At 37.4% G+C, this 20,744-nt stretch overlaps 1 protein-coding gene across 1 annotated transcript in view; it reads left to right on the top strand.

Annotated features, from left to right (window-relative positions):
- TTLL11 (tubulin tyrosine ligase like 11) overlaps positions 1-20,744 on the top strand; it is a 345,612-nt gene that overhangs the window by 112,092 nt on the left and 212,776 nt on the right. The window contains 1 exon segment of the mRNA XM_053695417.1: positions 15,136-15,711. Coding sequence (XP_053551392.1) covers positions 15,136-15,711 — 576 coding nt within the window.

Here is a 20,744-nt window from a genome sequence, read left to right as displayed (position 1 = left end):
AATCCGTTTTTGACAATTGCTTTGACACTTGTTTTGTTTTGTTGTAAGACCCACAGCCGCTCCCCCTATAAACTGTAATTTGTCTCTGTTCCTGGTCATGTGACATTAACTGACCAATTATGGGAGGACACTCTCTATTGGTTCACACGGAGGTGTGAACTATCTACACGATTTGATTGGCTACTTGCCCTATATATGCTATGTGGCTACAGTCAGTCCGGTTAGCCTTTGAGAAAGCCAAGCCAGGTGAAATGTACATCAGGCACTCTTCCTACGGCTGTATCAACCACTAAGTGTAACTATGCAAGTCACATTTCACTAGTCAATGTGTTTATTATAACATATCTATAGAATCATATTACCTTTCATTGATCTTTTTTTTGGTTTAATTTGTGTTTGTGAACACTTCACTCTTGCCTATGCAAATGGGTCTGTGTAATATGCTGAATGTATGGACTATGTGAATCTTGCTACCTACACTTCCCCCTATTAGTCACTATACTAATTTTGTCATAGGGAATATTTTGGACAGACCTACACCGGTCCAGTATTGCACTAGATAGTATAATTTTGTTTGAGGTCAATCCTCTTTTTTAGATAGATTTTGGTGCAATCCGTGAACCATTTTTTGGTGTATATCTGCCTAAAAATCCCTCCTACTCTATTCTGAGTTTCTATGGTATACATTCTGGGGTCATTGTGGATATACAGCCGTTTATCATTTGTTTGTGTTTTAATCTAAGTATTAATCACTACTTATATAGTAGTTTTTTATAATTTTTTTTTTTGAATAATAAATGTTAAGTTTTAATATTATATACACTGGCGGCAGTCTGATAAGTATAAACCCTGTCTGGAAACCAAACAGCATCAATTGAAGAACAAGCCTGGGTCATACACTGACGGCAGTCTGATAAGTATAAACCCAGGCTGGAAACCAAACAGCATCAATTGAAGAACAAGCCTGGGTCATACACTGACGGCAGTCTGATAAGTATAAACCCAGGCTGGAAACCAAACAGCATCAAAAGAAGAACAAGCCTGGGTCATACACTGACGGCAGTCTGATAAGTATAAACCCAGTCTGGAAACCAGACAGCATCAATAGAAGAACAAGCCTGGGTCATACACTGACGGCAGTCTGATAAGTATAAACCCAGGCTGGAAACCAAACAGCATCAATTGAAGAACAAGCCTGGGTCATACACTGACGGCAGTCTGATAAGTATAAACCCAGGCTGGAAACCAGACAGCATCAATAGAAAGACAAGCCTAGGCCATACACTGGCGGCAGTCTGATAAGTATAAACCCAGTCTGGAAACCAGACAGCATCAATAGAAGAACAAACCTGGGCCGTACACTGACGGCAGTCTGATAAGTATAAACCCAGTCTGGAAACCAGACAGCATCAATAGAAGAACAAGCCTGGGCCATACACTGGTGGCAGTCTGATAAGTATAAACCCAGGCTGGAAACCAGACAGCATCAATAGAAAAACAATCCTGGCCCATACACTGGTGGCAGTCCGATAAGTATCAACCCAGTCTGGAAACCAGACAGCATCAATAGAAGAACAAACCTGGGCCGTACACTGACGGCAGTCTGATAAATATAAACCCAGTCTGGAAACCAGACAGCATCAATAGAAGAACAAGCATGGGCCATACACTGGCGGCAGTCTGATAAGTATAAACCCAGTCTGGAAACCAGACAGCATCAATAGAAGAACAAGCCTGGGCCATACACTGGCGGCAGTCTGATAAGTATAAACCCAGTCTGGAAACCAGACAGCATCAATAGAAGAACAAACCTGGGCCATACACTGGCGGCAGTCTGATAAGTATAAACCCAGTCTGGAAACCAGACAGCATCAGTAGAAAAACAAGCCTGGGTCATAAGCTGGAAGAATTTGCATGAACATCATCATCTACACATCAACTACGAAAACAAGCTGAGGTCTTTCACAGGAGTCAAAAAGGAATTAGAAAACAGTTAAAAATAGCACCAATCAAATAAATCAGTTCAGCCAAAGAATATATCTATAATGATCTTTATTTGTTGATAGGAGTTCTAAAAAAATAAGATCAAGTTTTATTTTTTAGGACCCCCTATGCACAAATAAAGGCCCTTTTAGATATATTCCTTGGCTGGACTGACTAAATTGCTCTAAATTTTACAGCTATTTTGATTTACGCTTATGCACAGCATTTAACGCACCACTTGTAGTTTGACCGCAATGAGTGCTCTACGTTATCCAATAAAAAATCTTCAAATGCTTTCATTAACATAATTAACCACCCACTTGTAATTCCAGCTAAAGAGTTAATAGCTTGTATGTTGGGTGTGTATTTTTTGTTATACTGCTATAATAAAGAATTAATTGATAGCTAATATGCTGGTGTGTAATTTTTTGTTATACTGAAATAATAAAGAGTTAGGGACAGATTATATGTGGAGTGCAAAATATCTCTTTCGCTAAAGCAATATTTGTGCTCCACTTTGTAATATCAGTGCACGCTAATGTGCGTGCACAGAAGCATTGCGTTCACAAGAGCGCGTTTCCATTGGCTCCAATAAAAGACGGCACAGATCCTAAGCAAAACGGGTAAGTAGCACAGTGATGGCCAGCAATATCAAATATATATGTGTATGATTATATACATATATATTTATGTGTTAATGTGTATATACACATATTAACACATAAATATGTATATAAGCATATACAGATATATTTACTGCGGACACACAGTTCCCATAGACCGCTATTGAAAGACACTTTTCAGTGCCATTTTTTTTCACCCCACTTCCGCTAACTTTACCCTCAAAATTCTGCCTAGTGCAGTTATTTTATTAAACAAATAAAGATGCTACAATGCTACACTGTATTTTGGGGGCATTTGGGGCATATTTATAAAATTAACCAGAGATCTGATCTCTGGTTAATTTTATAAGCACTAATAAGCAGTCACTTGTAATGGCTGGTTATTTATTGCATGCCCCTAAACAGGCAAATTAAATTAGTGCTCCACTTGTAATCTAGCACTTAATAGCTTATATTTTTTTATTATACTGCAATAATAAATATTTAATCAATAGCTAATGTACTTGGTTTGTAGCTAACCTGATAAATTAATTTATTTCATAGGGGTGAGAGTCCACAAGACCCGCCCATTTTTATTCTTCTCTTGTTAAGTGTATCCAGTCCACGGATCATCCATTACTTGTGGGATATTCTCCTTCCCAACAGGAAGTTGCAAGAGGATCACGCACAGCAGAGCTGCTATATAGCTCCTCCCCCAGCTGTCATATCCAGTCATTCTCTTGCAAGCCTCAACCAAGATGGAGGTCGTAAGAGGAGTGTGGTGTTTTATACTTAGTTTATTCTTCAATCAAAAGTTTGTTATTTTTAAATGGTGCCGGAGTGTACTGTTTATCTCAGGCAGTATTTAGAAGCAGAATTGGCCTGCGTTTTCTATGATCTTAGCAGAAGTAACTAAGATCCATGGCTGTTCTCACATATTCTGAGGAGTGAGGTAACTTCAGAGAGGGAATGGCGTGCAGGTTTTCCTGCAATAAGGTATGTGCAGTTAAAATATTTTTCTAGGGATGGAATTTGCTAGAAAATGCTGCTGATACCGAACTAATGTAAGTAAAGCCTTAAATGCAGTTAGAGCGACTGGTATCAGGCTTATTAATAGAGATACATACTCTTATAAAAATGTAATATAAAACGTTTACTGGCATGTTTAATCGTTTTTATATGTATTTGGTGATAACACTTATTGGGGCCTAGTTTTTTTCCACATGGCTGGCTTGAATTTTGCCTAGAAACAGTTTCCTTAGGCTTTCCACTGTTGTAATATGAGTGGGAGGGGCCTATTTTGCCGTTTTTTTTGCACAGCAAAAATTACAGACACAGACATCCAGCTTCTTCCTGCATGATCCAGGACATCTCTGGAGGGCTCAAAAGGCTTCAAAGTCGTTTTTGAGGGAGGTAAAAAGCCACAGTAGTGGCAGTTGTTGTGACTGTTTGAAAAACAAAAAACAAAAACGTTTTTGTCATTTATTATTCCGTTTTGGGTATTAAGGGGTTAATCATCCATTTACACTGTAAAAATTTCGTTAGTGTAACTGCCTTTTTTCACTGTTATTTCAAATTTTGACAAAATTTGTGTTTCTTAAAGGTGCAGTAACGTTTTTTATATTGCTTGTAAACTTGTTTAAAGTGTTTTCCAAGCTTGCTAGTCTCATTGCTAGTCTGTTTAAACATGTCTGACACAGAGGAAACTACTTGTTCATTATGTTTGAAAGCCATGGTGGAGCCCCATAGGAGAATGTGTACTAAATGTATTGATTTCACCTTAAACAGTAAAGATCAGTCTTTATCTATAAAAGAATTATCACCAGAAGATTCTGACGAGGGGGAAGTTATGCCGACTAACTCTCCCCACGTGTCAGACCCTTCGCCTCCCGCTCAGGGGATGCACGCTAATATGGCGCCAATTACATCAGGGACGCCCATAGCGATTACCTTGCAGGACATGGCTGCAATCATGAATAATACCCTGTCAGAGGTATTATCCAGGTTGCCTGAATTAAGAGGCAAGCGCGATTGCTCTGGGGTTAGGAGAAATACAGAGCGCGCAGATGCTGTAAGGGCCATGTCTGATACTGCGTCACAATATGCAGATCATGAGGACGGAGAGCTTCAGTCTGTGGGTGACATCTCTGATTCGGGGAAACCTGATTCAGAGATTTCTAATTTTAAATTTAAGCTTGAGAACCTCCGTGTGTTGCTTGGGGAGGTATTAGCTGCTCTGAATGACTGTAACACAGTTGCAGTACCAGAGAAATTGTGTAGGCTGGATAAATACTATGCGGTGCCGGTGTGTACTGATGTTTTTCCTATACCTAAAAGGCTTACAGAAATTATTAGCAAGGAGTGGGATAGACCGGGTGTGCCTTTTTCCCCTCCTCCTATATTTAGAAAAATGTTTCCAATAGACGCCACTACACGGGACTTATGGCAGACGGTCCCTAAGGTGGAGGGAGCAGTTTCTACTTTAGCAAAGCGTACTACTATCCCGGTTGAGGACTGTTGTGCTTTTTCAGATCCAATGGATAAAAAATTGGAGGGTTACCTTAAGAAAATGTTTATTCAACAAGGTTTTATTTTACAGCCCCTTGCATGCATTGCGCCTGTCACGGCCGCGGCGGCATTCTGGTTTGAGGCCCTGGAAGAGGCCATCCATACAGCTCCATTGACTGAAATTATTGACAAGCTTAGAACACTTAAGCTAGCTAACTTATTTGTTTCTGATGCCATTGTTCATTTGACTAACTAACAGCTAAGAATTCCGGATTCGCCATCCAAGCGCGTAGGGCGCTATGGCTTAAATCCTGGTCAGCTGACGTGACTTCGAAGTCTAAATTACTCAACATTCCTTTCAAGGGGCAGACCTTATTCGGGCCTGGTTTGAAGGAAATTATTGCTGACATTACTGGAGGTAAGGGTCACACCCTTCCTCAGGACAGGGCCAAAGCAAAGGCCAAAAAGTCTAATTTTCGTGCCTTTCAAAATTTCAAGGTAGGGGCAGCATCAACTTCCTCCGCTTCAAAACAAGAGGGAACTTTTGCTCAATCTAAGCAGGCCTGGAAACCTAACCAGTCCTGGAACAAAGGCAAGCAGGCCAGAAAGCCTGCTGCTGCCTCTAAGACAGCATGAAGGAACGGCCCCCTATCCGGCGACGGATCTAGTAGGGGGCAGACTTTCTCTCTTCGCCCAGACGTGGGCAAGAGATGTTCAGGATCCCTGGGCGTTGGAGATCATATCTCAGGGATATCTTCTGGACTTCAAAGCTTCCCCTCCACAAGGGTGATTTCATCTTTCAAGGCTATCTGCAAATCAGATAAAGAAAGAGGCATTCCTACGCTGTGTGTAAGACCTCCTAGTTATGGAGTGATCCATCCAGTTCCGCGGACGGAACAAGGACAGGGTTTTTATTCAAATCTGTTTGTGGTTCCCAAAAAAGAGGGAACCTTCAGACCAATTTTGGATCTAAAGATCTTAAACAAATTCCTCAGAGTTCCATCTTTCAAAATGGAAACTATTCGGACCATCCTACCCATGATCCAAGAAGGTCAATACATGACCACAGTGGACTTAAAGGATGCCTACCTTCACATACCGATTCACAAAGATCATCATCGGTTTCTAAGGTTTGCCTTTCTAGACAGGCATTACCAATTTGTAGCTCTTCCCTTCGGGTTGGCTACAGCCCCGAGAATCTTTACAAAGGTTCTGGGCTCACTTCTGGCGGTTCTAAGACCGCGAGGCATAGCGGTGGCTCCGTATCTAGACGACATCCTGATACAGGCGTCAAGCTTTCAAGTTGCCAAGTCTCATACAGAGATAGTTCTGGCATTCCTGAGGTCGCACGGGTGGAAAGTGAACGAGGAAAAGAGTTCTCTATCCCCACTCACAAGAGTCTCCTTCTTAGGGACTCTTATAGATTCTGTAGAAATGAAAATTTACCTGACGGAGTCCAGGTTATCAAAACTTCTAAATGCTTGCCGTGTTCTTCAATCCATTCCGCGCCCTTCGGTAGCTCAGTGTATGGAGGTAATCGGCTTAATGGTAGCGGCAATGGACATAGTGCCATTTGCGCGCCTTCATCTCAGACCGCTGCAATTATGCATGCTGAGTCAGTGGAATGGGGATTACACAGATTTGTCCCCTCTGCTAAATCTGGATCAAGAGACCAGAGATTCTCTTCTCTGGTGGTTGTCTCGGGTACACCTGTCCAAAGGTATGACCTTTCGCAGGCCAGATTGGACAATTGTAACAACAGATGCCAGCCTTCTAGGTTGGGGTGCAGTCTGGAACTCCCTGAAGGCACAGGGATCGTGGGCTCAGGAGGAGAAACTCCTTCCAATAAATATTCTGGAGTTAAGAGCAATATTCAAGGCTCTTCTGGCTTGGCCTCAGTTAGCAACACTGAGGTTCATCAGATTTCAGTGGGACAACATCACGACTGTGGCTTACATCAACCATCAAGGGGGAACCAGGAGTTCCCTAGCGATGTTAGAAGTCTCAAAAATAATTTGCTGGGCAGAGTACCACTCTTGCCACCTGTCAGCAATCCATATCCCAGGCGTGGAGAACTGGGAGGCGGATTTTCTAAGTCGTCAGACTTTCCATCCGGGGGAGTGGTAACTCCATCCGGAGGTGTTTGCTCAATTGATTCATCGTTGGGGCAAACCAGAGTTGGATCTCATGGTGTCTCGCCAGAACGCCAAGCTTCCTTGTTACGGATCCAGGTCCAGGGACCCAGAAGCGACGCTGATAGATGCTCTAGCAGCGACTTGGTTCTTCAACCTGGCTTATGTGTTTCCACCGTTTCCTCTGCTCCCTCGACTGATTGCCAAAATCAAACAGGAGAGAGCATCAGTGATTCTGATAGTGCCTGCGTGGCCACGCAGGACTTGGTATGCAGACCTAGTGGACATGTCATCCTTTCCACCATGGACTCTGCCTCTAAGACAGGACCTTCTGATACAAGGTCCTTTCAATCATTCAAATCTAATTTCTCTGAGACTGACTGCATGGAGATTGAACGCTTGATTCTATCAAAGCGTGGCTTCTCCGAGTCAGTCACTGATGCTTTAATACAGGCACGAAAGCCTGTTACCAGGAAAATCTACCACAAGATATGGAGTAAATATCTTTATTGGTGTGAATCCAAGAATTACTCATGGAGTAAGGTTAGGATTCCTAGAATATTGTCCTTTCTCCAAGAGGGCTTGGACAAAGGATTATCAGCTAGTTCCTTAAAGGGACAGATTTCTGCTCTGTCTATTCCTTTGCACAAGCATCTGGCAGAGGTTCCAGACGTCCAGGCATTTTGCCAGGCTTTGGTTAGAATTAAGCCTGTGTTTAAACCTGTTGCTCCCCCGTGGAGCTTAAACTTGGTTCTTAAGGTTCTTCAAGGAGTTCCGTTTGAACCCCTTCATTCCATTGATATTAAACTTTTATCTTGGAAAGTTCTGTTTTTGATGGCTATTTCCTCGGCTCGGAGAGTCTCTGAGCTATCTTCCTTACAATGTGATTCTCCTTATCTGATTTTTCATGCAGATAAGGTAGTTCTGCGTACCAAACCTGGGTTTTTACCTAAGGTGGTTTCTAACAAGAATATCAATCAAGAGATTGTTGTTCCATCATTGTGTCCTATCCCTTCTTCAAAGAAGGAACGTCTTTTACATAATCTGGATGTAGTCCGTGCCTTGAAGTTTTACTTACAAGCTACTAAGGATTTTCATCAAACATCTTCCTGTTTGTCGTTTACTCTGGACAGAGGAGAGGTCAAAAAGCTTCGGCAACCTCTCCTTCCTTTTGGCTTTGGAGCGTAATACGCCTAGCCTATGAGACTGCTGGACAGCAGCCCCCTGAAATGATTACAGCTCATCCTACTAGAGCTGTGGCTTCCACCTGGGCCTTTAAAAATGAGGCCTCTGTTGAACAGATTTGCAAGGCCGCAACTTGGTCTTCGCTTCACACCTTTTCCAAATTTTACAAATTTGATACTTTTGCTTCTTCGGAGGCTGTTTTTGGGAGAAAGGTTCTTCAGGCAGTGGTTCCTTCTGCTTAATCCTGCCTTGTCCCTCCCATCATCCGTGTACTTTAGCTTTGGTATTGGTATCCCACAAGTAATGGATGATCCGTGGACTGGATACACTTAACAAGAGAAAACATAATTTATGCTTACCTGATAAATTTATTTATCTTGTAGTGTATCCAGTCCACGGCCCGCCCTGTCCTTTTAAGGCAGGTCTAAATTTTAATTAAACTACAGTCACCACTGCACCCTATGGTTTCTCCTTTCTCTGTTTGTTTTCGGTCGAATGACTGGATATGACAGCTGGGGGAGGAGCTACATAGCAGCTCTGCTGTGGGTGATCCTCTTGCAACTTCCTGTTGGGAAGTAGAATATCCCACAAGTAATGGATGATCCGTGGACTGGATACACTACAAGAGAAATAAATTTATCAGGTAAGCATAAATTATGTTTTTACTTTTTTTTGGATCAGTTCTAGTTTGCAGTTCTAGTTTTTCCTACTTTGTCCTTTTCTACCTTTCTACTTCTCATTGCTTGGCTATATGCAGACTAGAATACCAGAGAAGTGGAAGAGATTAAGTGCTCTGAGAGCTTTGGGTATCTTTGTCTCCTCCTAGTGGCCAGGAGTTGAATTCCAGGAGTAATGGCTTGTGGACTCTCACCACCATAAAAAAAGAATTTATCGGGTAACCATAATTTTTTCTTGTTGTACAGCAGTAATAAATAGTTAATTCATAGCTAATATGCTGATTGTATACTTTTTTTTACTGCAATAATAAATGAATAGCTAAAATGCTGGGTGTCTTATTTTATGTTATACAGCAATAATAAAGAGTTAATATATTTGTTATACTGCAATTCTGGTGCAGAACACAATTTTAAATCTGAAAACAGACTTGATCTTAGCATCTCCCTGTAATTTTAATTAACACATTTATAATGGAATGATAAAATAGACCATAGTGATAAATAGTAAAGCACTCTGAAGTTGGACAACAACCTCACACCTTATCTAATTGAGAAATGCTGCTTTAGAGCACAATTCATTTAGTGGAATCTATCAATACAATAAATCCCTTTGCTAAATTCCTACAAACAAGCAGGACATATAGTCCCTGGAGGTGTTATTTGGTTTCTAGATAACAAAAAAGAAGGAATTGTTACACAGATGACTTTGTTGATTGGCAGAAGAATATAGAGTTTGTGTTTCAAGGTCATTGGTTCGAATCCAGCCCAGGTTGGAAGCGGCTAAAAATAATTACCTACTGACAGATGTGGCCTGTTTGACACAGCCTGGTGGTTTTGGTCCAGTTCCTGGACACCAGATGCCCGTTTCATATCAACTCATGTTATGTCAGTTCATAATCTCAGTAGTGCGGCTGCAAATGAAACACGTCTACAAACAGAATTGTCCTGTTTATTGAAGAAGACCAGTCTGATGAGCAGCGCAAGACGTGTTTATCATTTTGCAGCTGAGAGATTTGGTATAAAAGAGCATGTTTAATGGTTCTATCACCTACTAACAGATGCTGAGATCTGTTTGCGTGTGTTCTGTATTTGTTTACAACAATTACAGACATTCATTGAAAAATCAGATGCTACCCTATAAGAATAAGGGATACATTTTTAACCAACACACAGTAGTTATAACCACCAATGCAGGAAGTTTACATAAAACATTTATTGTATGTACAGACTTTTTATAATGCAGGGCTTAATTGCTAATATATATATATATATATATATATATATATATATATATATATACATACTTTGCATATATAAAATATTTATTATAAGTACAGATCTATTATAATGCAGCGCTTAAAGGATTACTGTTTTTTCCGTTTTTAAATACACAATATTCACATATTTTGTTTAAGGTTTATCTATTAACATCTGCAAACCTATATATTTTCAAAAACGAAGCTTTAGAAGCTTATATTTTTAATCTACATTACCCGGCCATGACGTCACCTTTTCCAGCCCACCGTTTTCTGCATAGTGTGTATACAAACACTTTGACCAATTGCAGATCGATGTTATGCATAAAATTAGCCAGCTAACCCTTACTAATAAGCCTGCGCATCAAATCTGGTAAATCGCGCATGCGCATTGCAAATCCAAGAAGCCGAAGTTACCCACACCATAGTTTGTTTCACGCTTGCGCATTTGAGTGAAAAATCTATGCAATCGGTTAGCCAGACTTTCTAATAATGATAGAAACGTCTTATCTGTTGCCAAATGTGTTCTGTCAGTTTACAATGAAAAAAGAAGTAAAGCAGTAATTTTGTTTTCACTTTGTGTGATGAATTGTTTATTTTCTGCATTTATTTATTTTTGGGAACTCAAAACCGTATATCCTTTAATTGTATTTAATTAAAGGATATACGGTTTTGAGTTCCCAAAAATAAATAAATGCAGAAAATAAACAATTGATCACATATAAAGTGAAAACAAAATTACTGCATTACTTCTTTTTTCATCGTAAACTGACATTTGGCAACAGATGTATTGAAGATTGATTTCTAAATTATCATTTGCTCGTTTATTCTAGGGAGATTCTCAAAGCGTAGTCAAGAAGATTACTTACGTGACTTGCGCAGCTCAATCAACTGCAGCTCTATAGATTCTACTGCCTTAGGTATCTTCAGATGCTGACGTTTGCGGTGACGCTGAGCTAACTCGCGCATGCGCAATACTCACCAAAGACGCCATGTTTCAACTGCAGTTGTCAGCACGGATTGGGAATCCGTAACTGCAGAGCTACAAGTAGGTTTGGAAAAATTAAATATTTGAAACAGATATATTTTATAAACGCTAAATATTTGGTAAATAATGTAAATTAGAAAAATATATAGTTAGATGTATATTACGTTATTTATATGATTTCATTTCTGACTACAGTGTCCCTTTAATTGCTAATATATATATACTGTGCATATATAAAATATTTATTATAAGTACAGATCTTTTGTAATGCAGAGCTTAATTGCTAATATATATACTGTGCATATATAAAATATTTATTATAAGTACAGATCTTTTGTAATGCAGAGCTTAATTGCTAATATATATATATATATATATATATATATATATATATATATATACTGTGCATATATAAAATATTTATTATAAGTACAGATCTATTATAATGCAGCGCTTAATTGTTAATATATATACTGTGCATATACTGTGCATATAGCTTAGAGAGACCTCCCAGTTTTTATTTCAAAAACAGGTTTTCTGTAAAAAACTAATTTGCGGCTGCAGATTTTTAACAAACAAAATGATATAGAATTGTTATCACTTAAGAAACTCGGCTCCCAATTCAGCCGAAGAGCAAAAATCTATTTTGGGAGAAAATCACAGATAGATTGTGTTCAAGGCCTTATTATATGTACAGACCTTTTATAATGCAGCACTTAAAGTGATGGTCAACTCTCCCCTCATAGCTGGAATGTTAAAGTGATTTTAAAGTTGATTGTTTAACAAACGCTAGGATTTACCAGCACTAGAAGTAAAGTGGAGTTTGTCATCATTTATCAAAAAAAGGGTGCTAAACTTACCCTGTCTGTCCCGCCTCAGCTTGCTAAACTAAGTGCCTCCGGCCGCCTACGGTAGAGCGCTCTTCTACCAATGAGTTGACGTTTGCACCTCTAAACCAATAGTTGTTCTAGCATACAGAACACTGTCAGCTGACTTTAATTGCTGATATATACTGTGCATTTATAAAATATGTATTGTATGTATAGACCCTTTTGTAGTGAGGTGCTTAATTGCTGATTTACACTGTACATATATAAAACATTTATTGTATGTACAGACATTTTATAATGCAGCACTTAATTGCTGATATATACTGTGCATATATAAAGCATTTATTTTATGTACAAACATTTTATAATGCAGCGCTTAATTGCTTAGATATACTGTGCATATTAAATATGTTTTATATTTGTAGACCTTTTACAATGCAGGGCTTAATTGCTAATATATAGTGTGCATATATAAGAAATACTACAATTTCATTTTAATATGTATTTTGTCTATCTTGTATATTTAACAGCTTTCTGAGATTTATAAATGTGTGGCATTTTTCACAACCCATCAAAAATGTAAAGTCCTTATATTACAAAATGTGAAATATATTACAATTATAAGCACACACCTTTTCTATAATCAGGACAGATATCTTGGTATGATTTACTTGGACTCAGTTGGACCATAAACATATCTTGTTTTATTATAATTAACCTCTTAAGGACATGCAACAGAATTTTTCCGTCATAAAACAATTGAGCAAACTGAAAGCTGTGTCCTTAAAGGGTTAAAATATATATAATGTTGCAGATATCTACATTACAGTATTACATACCTCTTCCCCCTTCTAAAAATAAATCTGACTGAACAAAATGATTTATTTTTTTATACATGCCTCCTAATTTAATATGTTTAATACCGTTTTTTTGTTATTTATTTTTTATTTATTTTGCAGGAAATAAAAATTTATTTTTCAATTACAGCAAGTTCCCATTAGGGGGCACTGCAACACTTTTGAATTATGAGACAATATCTTATGAAAGAAAAAAAAATGACAGTATATTTCCAGAATAATCATGTCAAAGAACCATAATGCAATGAGTTTAGCAAGGTGCATCTGTAAGGATTTCACTTACATTTCTTTAGACATTTGTCTGACCTCTTTGATGTTAAAGATGTGTGAGTCATTGCAGAACAATTTGTTGCGCACAGATTAGATGGATATATCCTTTTTTATAATATTTGCATAAAATGGGCATCGTCTAGAGGACAAACGCTAATTTAAATCAGTGATTGCACCTTTGTCCATATAGAGAATGGCTCTAATGACCAACTTCCCTTACAAGAAATGTTTTGTCATTTTTTTCCACCCATTGTATGCCGTTAATAAGTGATTACTTACCAGCAGACAATTAATTCCTCCTCAAATGAAATACACTAATGTATTAAGAGTGTTAATTAAGTAAAATGAATTAAAGTTCTGATGGCAGTTCCGTAGTGCACAGTATCTAGCTCAAAGATGCAGGGACTCAGTATTCACACACACAACAGGAGATAACGGTAGTTCTCAAATAGGTATGCTGGTCCAAACTCCGATATGAGTTGGTCTGCTGTACTGTATATGTCGCAGATGTTGAAGCAGTAACCGGTTTCTTTGGATCAATCCTATTGTACGGTTATTTTTTGGTGACGAACACTCCCCAATGAAACTCTACCACAAATCTAAAAGATGGTTGGCAGGTGGGCACAGAAACAAAACCACCTTTATAGTACAGATTTTCAGTAATGTTTAAAAATGAATTGTTTATTGTTACTTTACTGAGTTATGTCCACATGCTTTGTCCTCAAATATCAGGTGTATGGCACAGCCCCTAGAGAAGGATAATTCAAGTTAGTGGCTGAATCCTAGATACCAAGTCCAGTTAGTGGTGTAGTACAGGACACATCATTCACATACTTTTCATTGGTTGGAATACTTCCCTTCAGAGATCCTACAAGCCAAAGACATCTTTCCTCTGTTGACTGTAATTCTGTTTAACTTATAAAACTATGAATACTGATTCAGAAATGGCCAAAGGAGCAGTCCAAACATAGTTTTGTCTGCAGCGGATACACTTGTTGTGCCAGTTTGTAAACTACTACCTTCTGCTTGTTACTAATATACAGATGTGCAGGGCCCATAATGACACAAGTTATCTTCCATGTTATTATTAAAACTGTATATTAAACAAGTTTTACTTGTTACAGACTCTGCAAAGGGCAGGCATTTCAGATGTGTTTCACACTGAGACAGACATAACCACTGCTAGGCCTTTCCTTTGGTGTGTAATATCTCTCTCTCCTCTCTCTCATCTCTCTCTCTCTCATCTCTGTCTCCTCTATTTTTTTCGCTCTCTCTCTCTCTCATCTCTCTCTCTCTCTCATCTCTGTCTCCTCTCTCTCTCTCTCTCTCTCATCTCTCTCTCTCTCATCTCTGTCTCCTCTATTTCTTTCGCTCTCTCTCTCTCTCTCATCTCTCTCTCATCTCTGTCTCCTCTCTCATCTCTCTCATCTCTGTTTTCTCTCTCTCATCTCTCTCTTTCTCATCTCTTCTCTCTCTCCTCTCCCCCTTCTCTCTCTCTCTCTCTCTCTCATCTATGAGTAGATATTACAGAAACAGGGTTACTCTACAACCAATAATCACTGCTGTTTACAGTGCCTTCCTGCTATGGAATTGAATACCAGATCATGTCTGCTATGCTATTTCAAGCAGAGAGAGATCTAGTACAAGTATACATGCTTTATTTTTTGTTTTATTCTATCTTATGTTAGACATTTATTAGGCTTTATTACTGCTTTAAAAAATGAGATGGAATCACCAGTGATATGCCTCAAACTTTTGAATGTTTCATGCATGTTTCCTTACTATGTTGTCTAACATGAAATACACTCACTATGCTCACTGGGAAAATGCTTTTCATATATTTTCAGGTGCACATAGAAAAAGAAAAAGAACCTTTGTGGAAACCCACTTTTATAGTGAAACCTGATGGTGGTTGTCAAGGAGATGGAATCTTCCTAATTAAAGACCCTAATGAAATCAGAAGTTTGAGGATGTTGCAGAATAAGCCTTCAGTGGTACAAGAATACATTAGCAAACCCCTTCTCATGGACAAACTAAAGTTTGACATCCGTCTTTATGTCTTATTGCGATCTTTAGAACCACTTGAAATATATATAGCCAAAGATGGTCTCTCAAGGTTTTGTACAGAGCCATACCAAGAACCCACCATTAAAAATCTCCACCATTTGTATATGCATCTGACAAACTACTCACTTAATATTCACAGTGGGAATTTTATCCATTCCGATAGCATGCACACTGGCAGCAAGAGAACATTTTCCAGTATTCTTTATAGACTTTCCTCTAAAGGAGTTGACATCAAGAAAGTATGGTCTGATATCATTTCACTTGTGATTAAAACTATTATTGCAGTGACCCCTGAGCTGAAAGTGTATTATCAGGCAGAAATACCTCCAGGAAAACCAGGCCCATCATGCTTCCAGGTAAGTACAATGTGCTTATATTGCAAGTTAAGATCTACTATAGGGGCTGTGTTGGTTGAGTATATATTTTAGCACCTTCATCACCAACACATAGTGCACTACAGACCATAGTCCATTCTTTGTTTTCTTTATATGACACATTCGTAGAGGAAGACATTTTAAAAGTAAAGAAGATATTATGATCCATTATTAACTTTAGCTTTATTAGCTAGAAAATATGACAATCATGGCTTTGCTCATATTAAGCACACTACTTGTGATATACTTTTATCTGTCAAAAAGGGGAATGGAATCTTAACAGCATCGTAAGCGGAGCAAATTCTTTTCTCTTCTGAAGTGTTCTCGGGGATATATCTGCGTAAAATTGTAGTGTTACACCTCTAAATTTGATAGGTTGTTTCATCCTAGATGCTGTAAGTATTTCTTCTTTTTTCAGGAAGCTCTTAAATTTTATTATTATATCTCTTGGTGGTGCGTTATCTTTTGGTTTTGATCTTAAAGCACGATGTGCTCTCTCCCACTTAATATTTGTAAGTGCAGGATCTCCTAGCATGAAAGCAAAGAGGGCTGTGAGATATGTCTGAAATTCTTTTGGTGTCACTGATTCAGGCACTCCTCTAATCCTTATTAGGGGGTTTCCATTTCATCTTTCAGTAATACATGAGGATAAAAGAATCACATGCTCCAAATTAAAAGATATACAGGACTTTTGTAAAACCTTAGGATTAGAACAACCAGATTTACTAAACCCACAACAGAACACCATAACGGAAATGGGGAATATAAAGAGGAGAACGCAAGAAGAATGGAAAACGATCCCGGTGAGGAAAAAAGGGTCTACTGAAAGTACAGATGCTGGGGTGGAAAACCCAAATCTAAGGGTCAGGGATACAGGGATACCAATTATAGCAAATGAAGACTTTTCTAGAGAGAAATAATGATATCCTTAATGGACTAAATAAGAAGAAATGGTGAGGTACAGTATTGTGCTTACTGTGTACATTGTGTTTAATTTGTTATATCGCGTAGGCCAGAACATGAATATAGTTTTAGATATATAGTAAGTAAATATGTATATTAATCATATGCAAACTATGATAGTTACATTGTTGAGTTGTCATGGGTCTTTCTTTTTTTTTTTTTTATTATTATATATATAAGAAAGAATGATAAACATAGTAAGTTGGTCTCCAAGGTCTTTCCTCTAACTTCATTTCTTAAAAAAGAGGTGGAGTTGTGGCTTCATTTTGAAGCCAATTATTGTTTTATGTTTTGTTTTTTGTTAAGGTATAATTGGTATAATCAGCTAACTACTATGATGAATAGAAACATGTTGAACTGTAAGACCAATGATAACAATAGATTCTCTTCAGGATTAGCTACTTGTCAAATTTTAAATGATACATTGCGGTGTCTTCAGCGGTGCAGAATCTACAAATTTTCTTTATCAATAAAACATGGCAAATAGTAATAAACAGCAATTAATTTTAATTACACAAAATGTAAAAGGTTTTAACATACCACAAAAAAGGAAACAGGCCTTCCTAGATTTCAAGTTTAAAAGGGCAGATATCTTAATGCTCCAAGAGACACACTTTAGACCAAATAAAGAACCAAAATATTTGGATTTCAATTTTGATCGCCACTTCCATAGTTCGTTTAACACTAGACAAAGAGGAGTTTGTATATTAATCAGGAAAGGGATACCATTTCTAACATACAAGATAGCAAGATAGATAAAGATAGGGAAGGTAGATACTTGGCAATAAAAGGATTACTATATGGGAGTCTGGTGACAATTGTAAATATATACGCACCTAATAACACTAACACTGAATTTTTAAAAAAAATATTTAATAGAATTCTGGATTTTGCTCAGGGAATGCTAATTTTAGGAGGAGATTTAAATTTCCCATTTGACCCAAATCTAGACTCCTCAGTATCGAAATCTACAGTGTCTCGGAAAACACTCAAAACCATATGGTCCATTTTTGCTAACAGACATATACATGATTCATGGAGATACCTTAACCCCAATAAAAGAGACTATTCTTTTTTTTCACATACTAGTAAAACATATTCACGCCTTGATTACATTTTTCTTGATCAAAAGAGTCTACAGTTTATCAGTAGAGCTTATATTAGTCATACCTCGTGGTCAGACCATTCAGCAATGTTAATATCTTTAGAATGGCCGACCAAACCAAACACCCCTTTTCTGTGGAGATTGGATGATTTTCTATTGTCTGATCTAACAATTACACAGAAGTTATCCGAATCTCTACAAGAATTCTTTAACATAAATAACTCACCGGATGTGACCCCATCAATATTATGGGAAACACATAAGTGTTATGTCAGAGGGGATCTTATAAAATGTAATGCATATGTAAAAAAAAAGAGAAGGGAAAGATATAACTCCTTAACTAGGGAACTATCACGATTAGATCACTTACATAAGCTTGATCCCAAAGATGTTAATATATTAAAACAACTAACAGAAACTAGGCAGGTATTGCAAAATTATATAAATCAAAAAGCCTGTCAATCAGCCCTCCATTTAAAAATGAAATTCTTTAATGAAGGTAATAAATCCGGGAAATTGTTAGCAAGGGCACTTAAAAAGAAAAGTCTTAAATCCTATGTACAGGAATTAAAAACTAAAGATGGAAAAAGTGTAAAAACTATAAAGGAAATAGGACAAACTTTCAGTAATTACTATTCAGAACTATATCATTTACAAGACAAACCCCCCTCTGAAGTTTTTGTTAATGAATGTAAAAAATATATTCAAGACACATACCTTCCATCCCTCTCTATAGAAATGAAAAATATGCTAGATCAACCTATAACTATTGAAGAAATAGCAGAAACTATTACAAATTTAAAAGCAGGGAAAAGTCCTGGCCCAGATGGCTTAACGGCAAAATACTACAAAACCTTCCAGAAAATATTCATTCCGTACCTACTTAGGGCCTTTCAACAAATAGATATCGGTAAACCTTTCCCTCCGAATATGCTAGAAGCAAGAATAACTGTTATTCCAAAACAGGGGAAATCAATGGATTCCCTAAGTAATTACAGACCAATCTCCCTATTAAATTTAGATATAAAGATATATGGGAAAATCTTAGCAAAGAGAATAAACAAGGTGCTACCTGAACTTATCCATCTTAATCAAGTGGGCTTTATCCCGGGGAGGGAAGCAAGGGATAATACAAATAAAGTTATACAGATCTTAGAATATGTGAAAAAAGAAGGTATCCCAACTGTCATTTTAGCAATGGACGCTGAAAAAGCCTTTGATCGGTTAAACTGGCAATTTTTACGTCTAACTTTATATCATTTTGGTTTTAGTAAATCATTTATAGAAAGAATTTTCTCTTTATATAACGCACCTTATGCAACTGTCAAATTTAACAACTCAATATCAACACCGTTTAATATAAGCAATGGCACAAGGCAGGGGTGCCCATTATCACCTTTACTATTTGCAATTGCAATTGAGGTGATGGCATCTAAAATCAGGAAAAATGAAAATATACATGGTATTAAGATAGGGAACACTAACTTTAAAATTTCTCTATACGCAGACGATGTTCTTTTTACATTATCTGATTCTGCTAAATCTATCCCGGCAGTTTTAACTGCACTTACAGAATATGGTAAATATTCTAATTTCTCCATAAATCATCTCAAATCATAAATCTTGAGTTATGGATTAGATAACGTAATTCTTCAATTAATCACTCAAAATACTAATCTGAAAATAACTTTGAATACTATTAAGTATTTGGGAATCACTATAGCGAATAATCAAAGTGATCTAGTTAAATTAAATTATGAAAAATTATACCTAGAAACTCAGATAGAAATAAATAGGTGGAAAAAGAGACCACTTTCTTGGTTAGGGAGAATCCAAGCAGTAAAAATTACCATCCTACCAAGATTACTATACTTATTTCAGACATTACCAATTCCTCTATCCACTAAGTATATTAATAAGTTTCAATCTCTACTAAACAGATATATTTGGCAGGGAATTACCCCAAGAGTATCCAGAGTAACTCTTTATCTACCAAAGGAAAAAGGAGGTCTGGGAGTACCCTGTTTACTAAAATATAGGAGAGCAGCAATACTACAGAGAATAGTGGATTGGAGTAAGAACTTTAAACTGAAAGAATGGGTACAATTAGAGCATAACTTAATAGATGTTAGACAATAGGGAGCAACTGCTGGTTACCTATAAAGACATGGCCAAAAAATATGCAAATATATCCAATTCTTAAAGAATTGATACGAACGTGGGAAATTACCCTTAAATTAAAAAATCCAATTTCAACAATACCTTCTCCACTTACATCAATTATACTAGATAACTCCTTACCATTCTGTAAATATGGAAGAGAAATTAGTACAATCACATTAGAGGATTCATTACCTTTCTACATTTTTATGAACAGAAACAGTCTAAAATCAAAAGTAGAATTAATTAATACTGGGGTGACGATATTCAATTCCTGGTTTAGGTACTTTCAGCTTAAATCTTGTTTCGATATACACGTAAGAAAAAGACGTAACTAGACAAAGGCTTCCTTTTGAAGTATTATGCTCAGGGAAAACACCAACAAAAGGTACATTGTCACTTATCTATAAAACAATAATGGTATCAACAACCTTAGATTTTCCATCCTATACTAAAGCATGGTCCCGAGAGTTTATAGTACCACCTACAAGGAAAGAATGGAATATAATTTTCCAACGGCATATTAAAGCTTCAACATCGTCTAGCATACAGGAAACAAACTATAAATTTTTAATGAGATGGTATTTAACTCCTAATAGGATTAAAGCCATATTCCCTAACTCCTCAGATCAATGTTGGAGAGAATGCAGAGAAATAGGTACAATGCTACACTTATGGTGGCTATGCCCAATAATCTCTACTTATTGGTCGCTAATAATAAATGAGATAAATAGACTATTAGAAATAAAATTGGCTTTAGACCCAATAAACATTCTACTATTTAAGC

The sequence above is a fragment of the Bombina bombina genome, chromosome 12 (genome assembly GCF_027579735.1).
Source record: "Bombina bombina isolate aBomBom1 chromosome 12, aBomBom1.pri, whole genome shotgun sequence".
Lineage (NCBI taxonomy): Eukaryota > Metazoa > Chordata > Amphibia > Anura > Bombinatoridae > Bombina > Bombina bombina.
The sequence above is the reverse complement of the archived record's forward strand: the minus strand, read 5'-3'. Positions and strand labels throughout refer to the sequence as shown.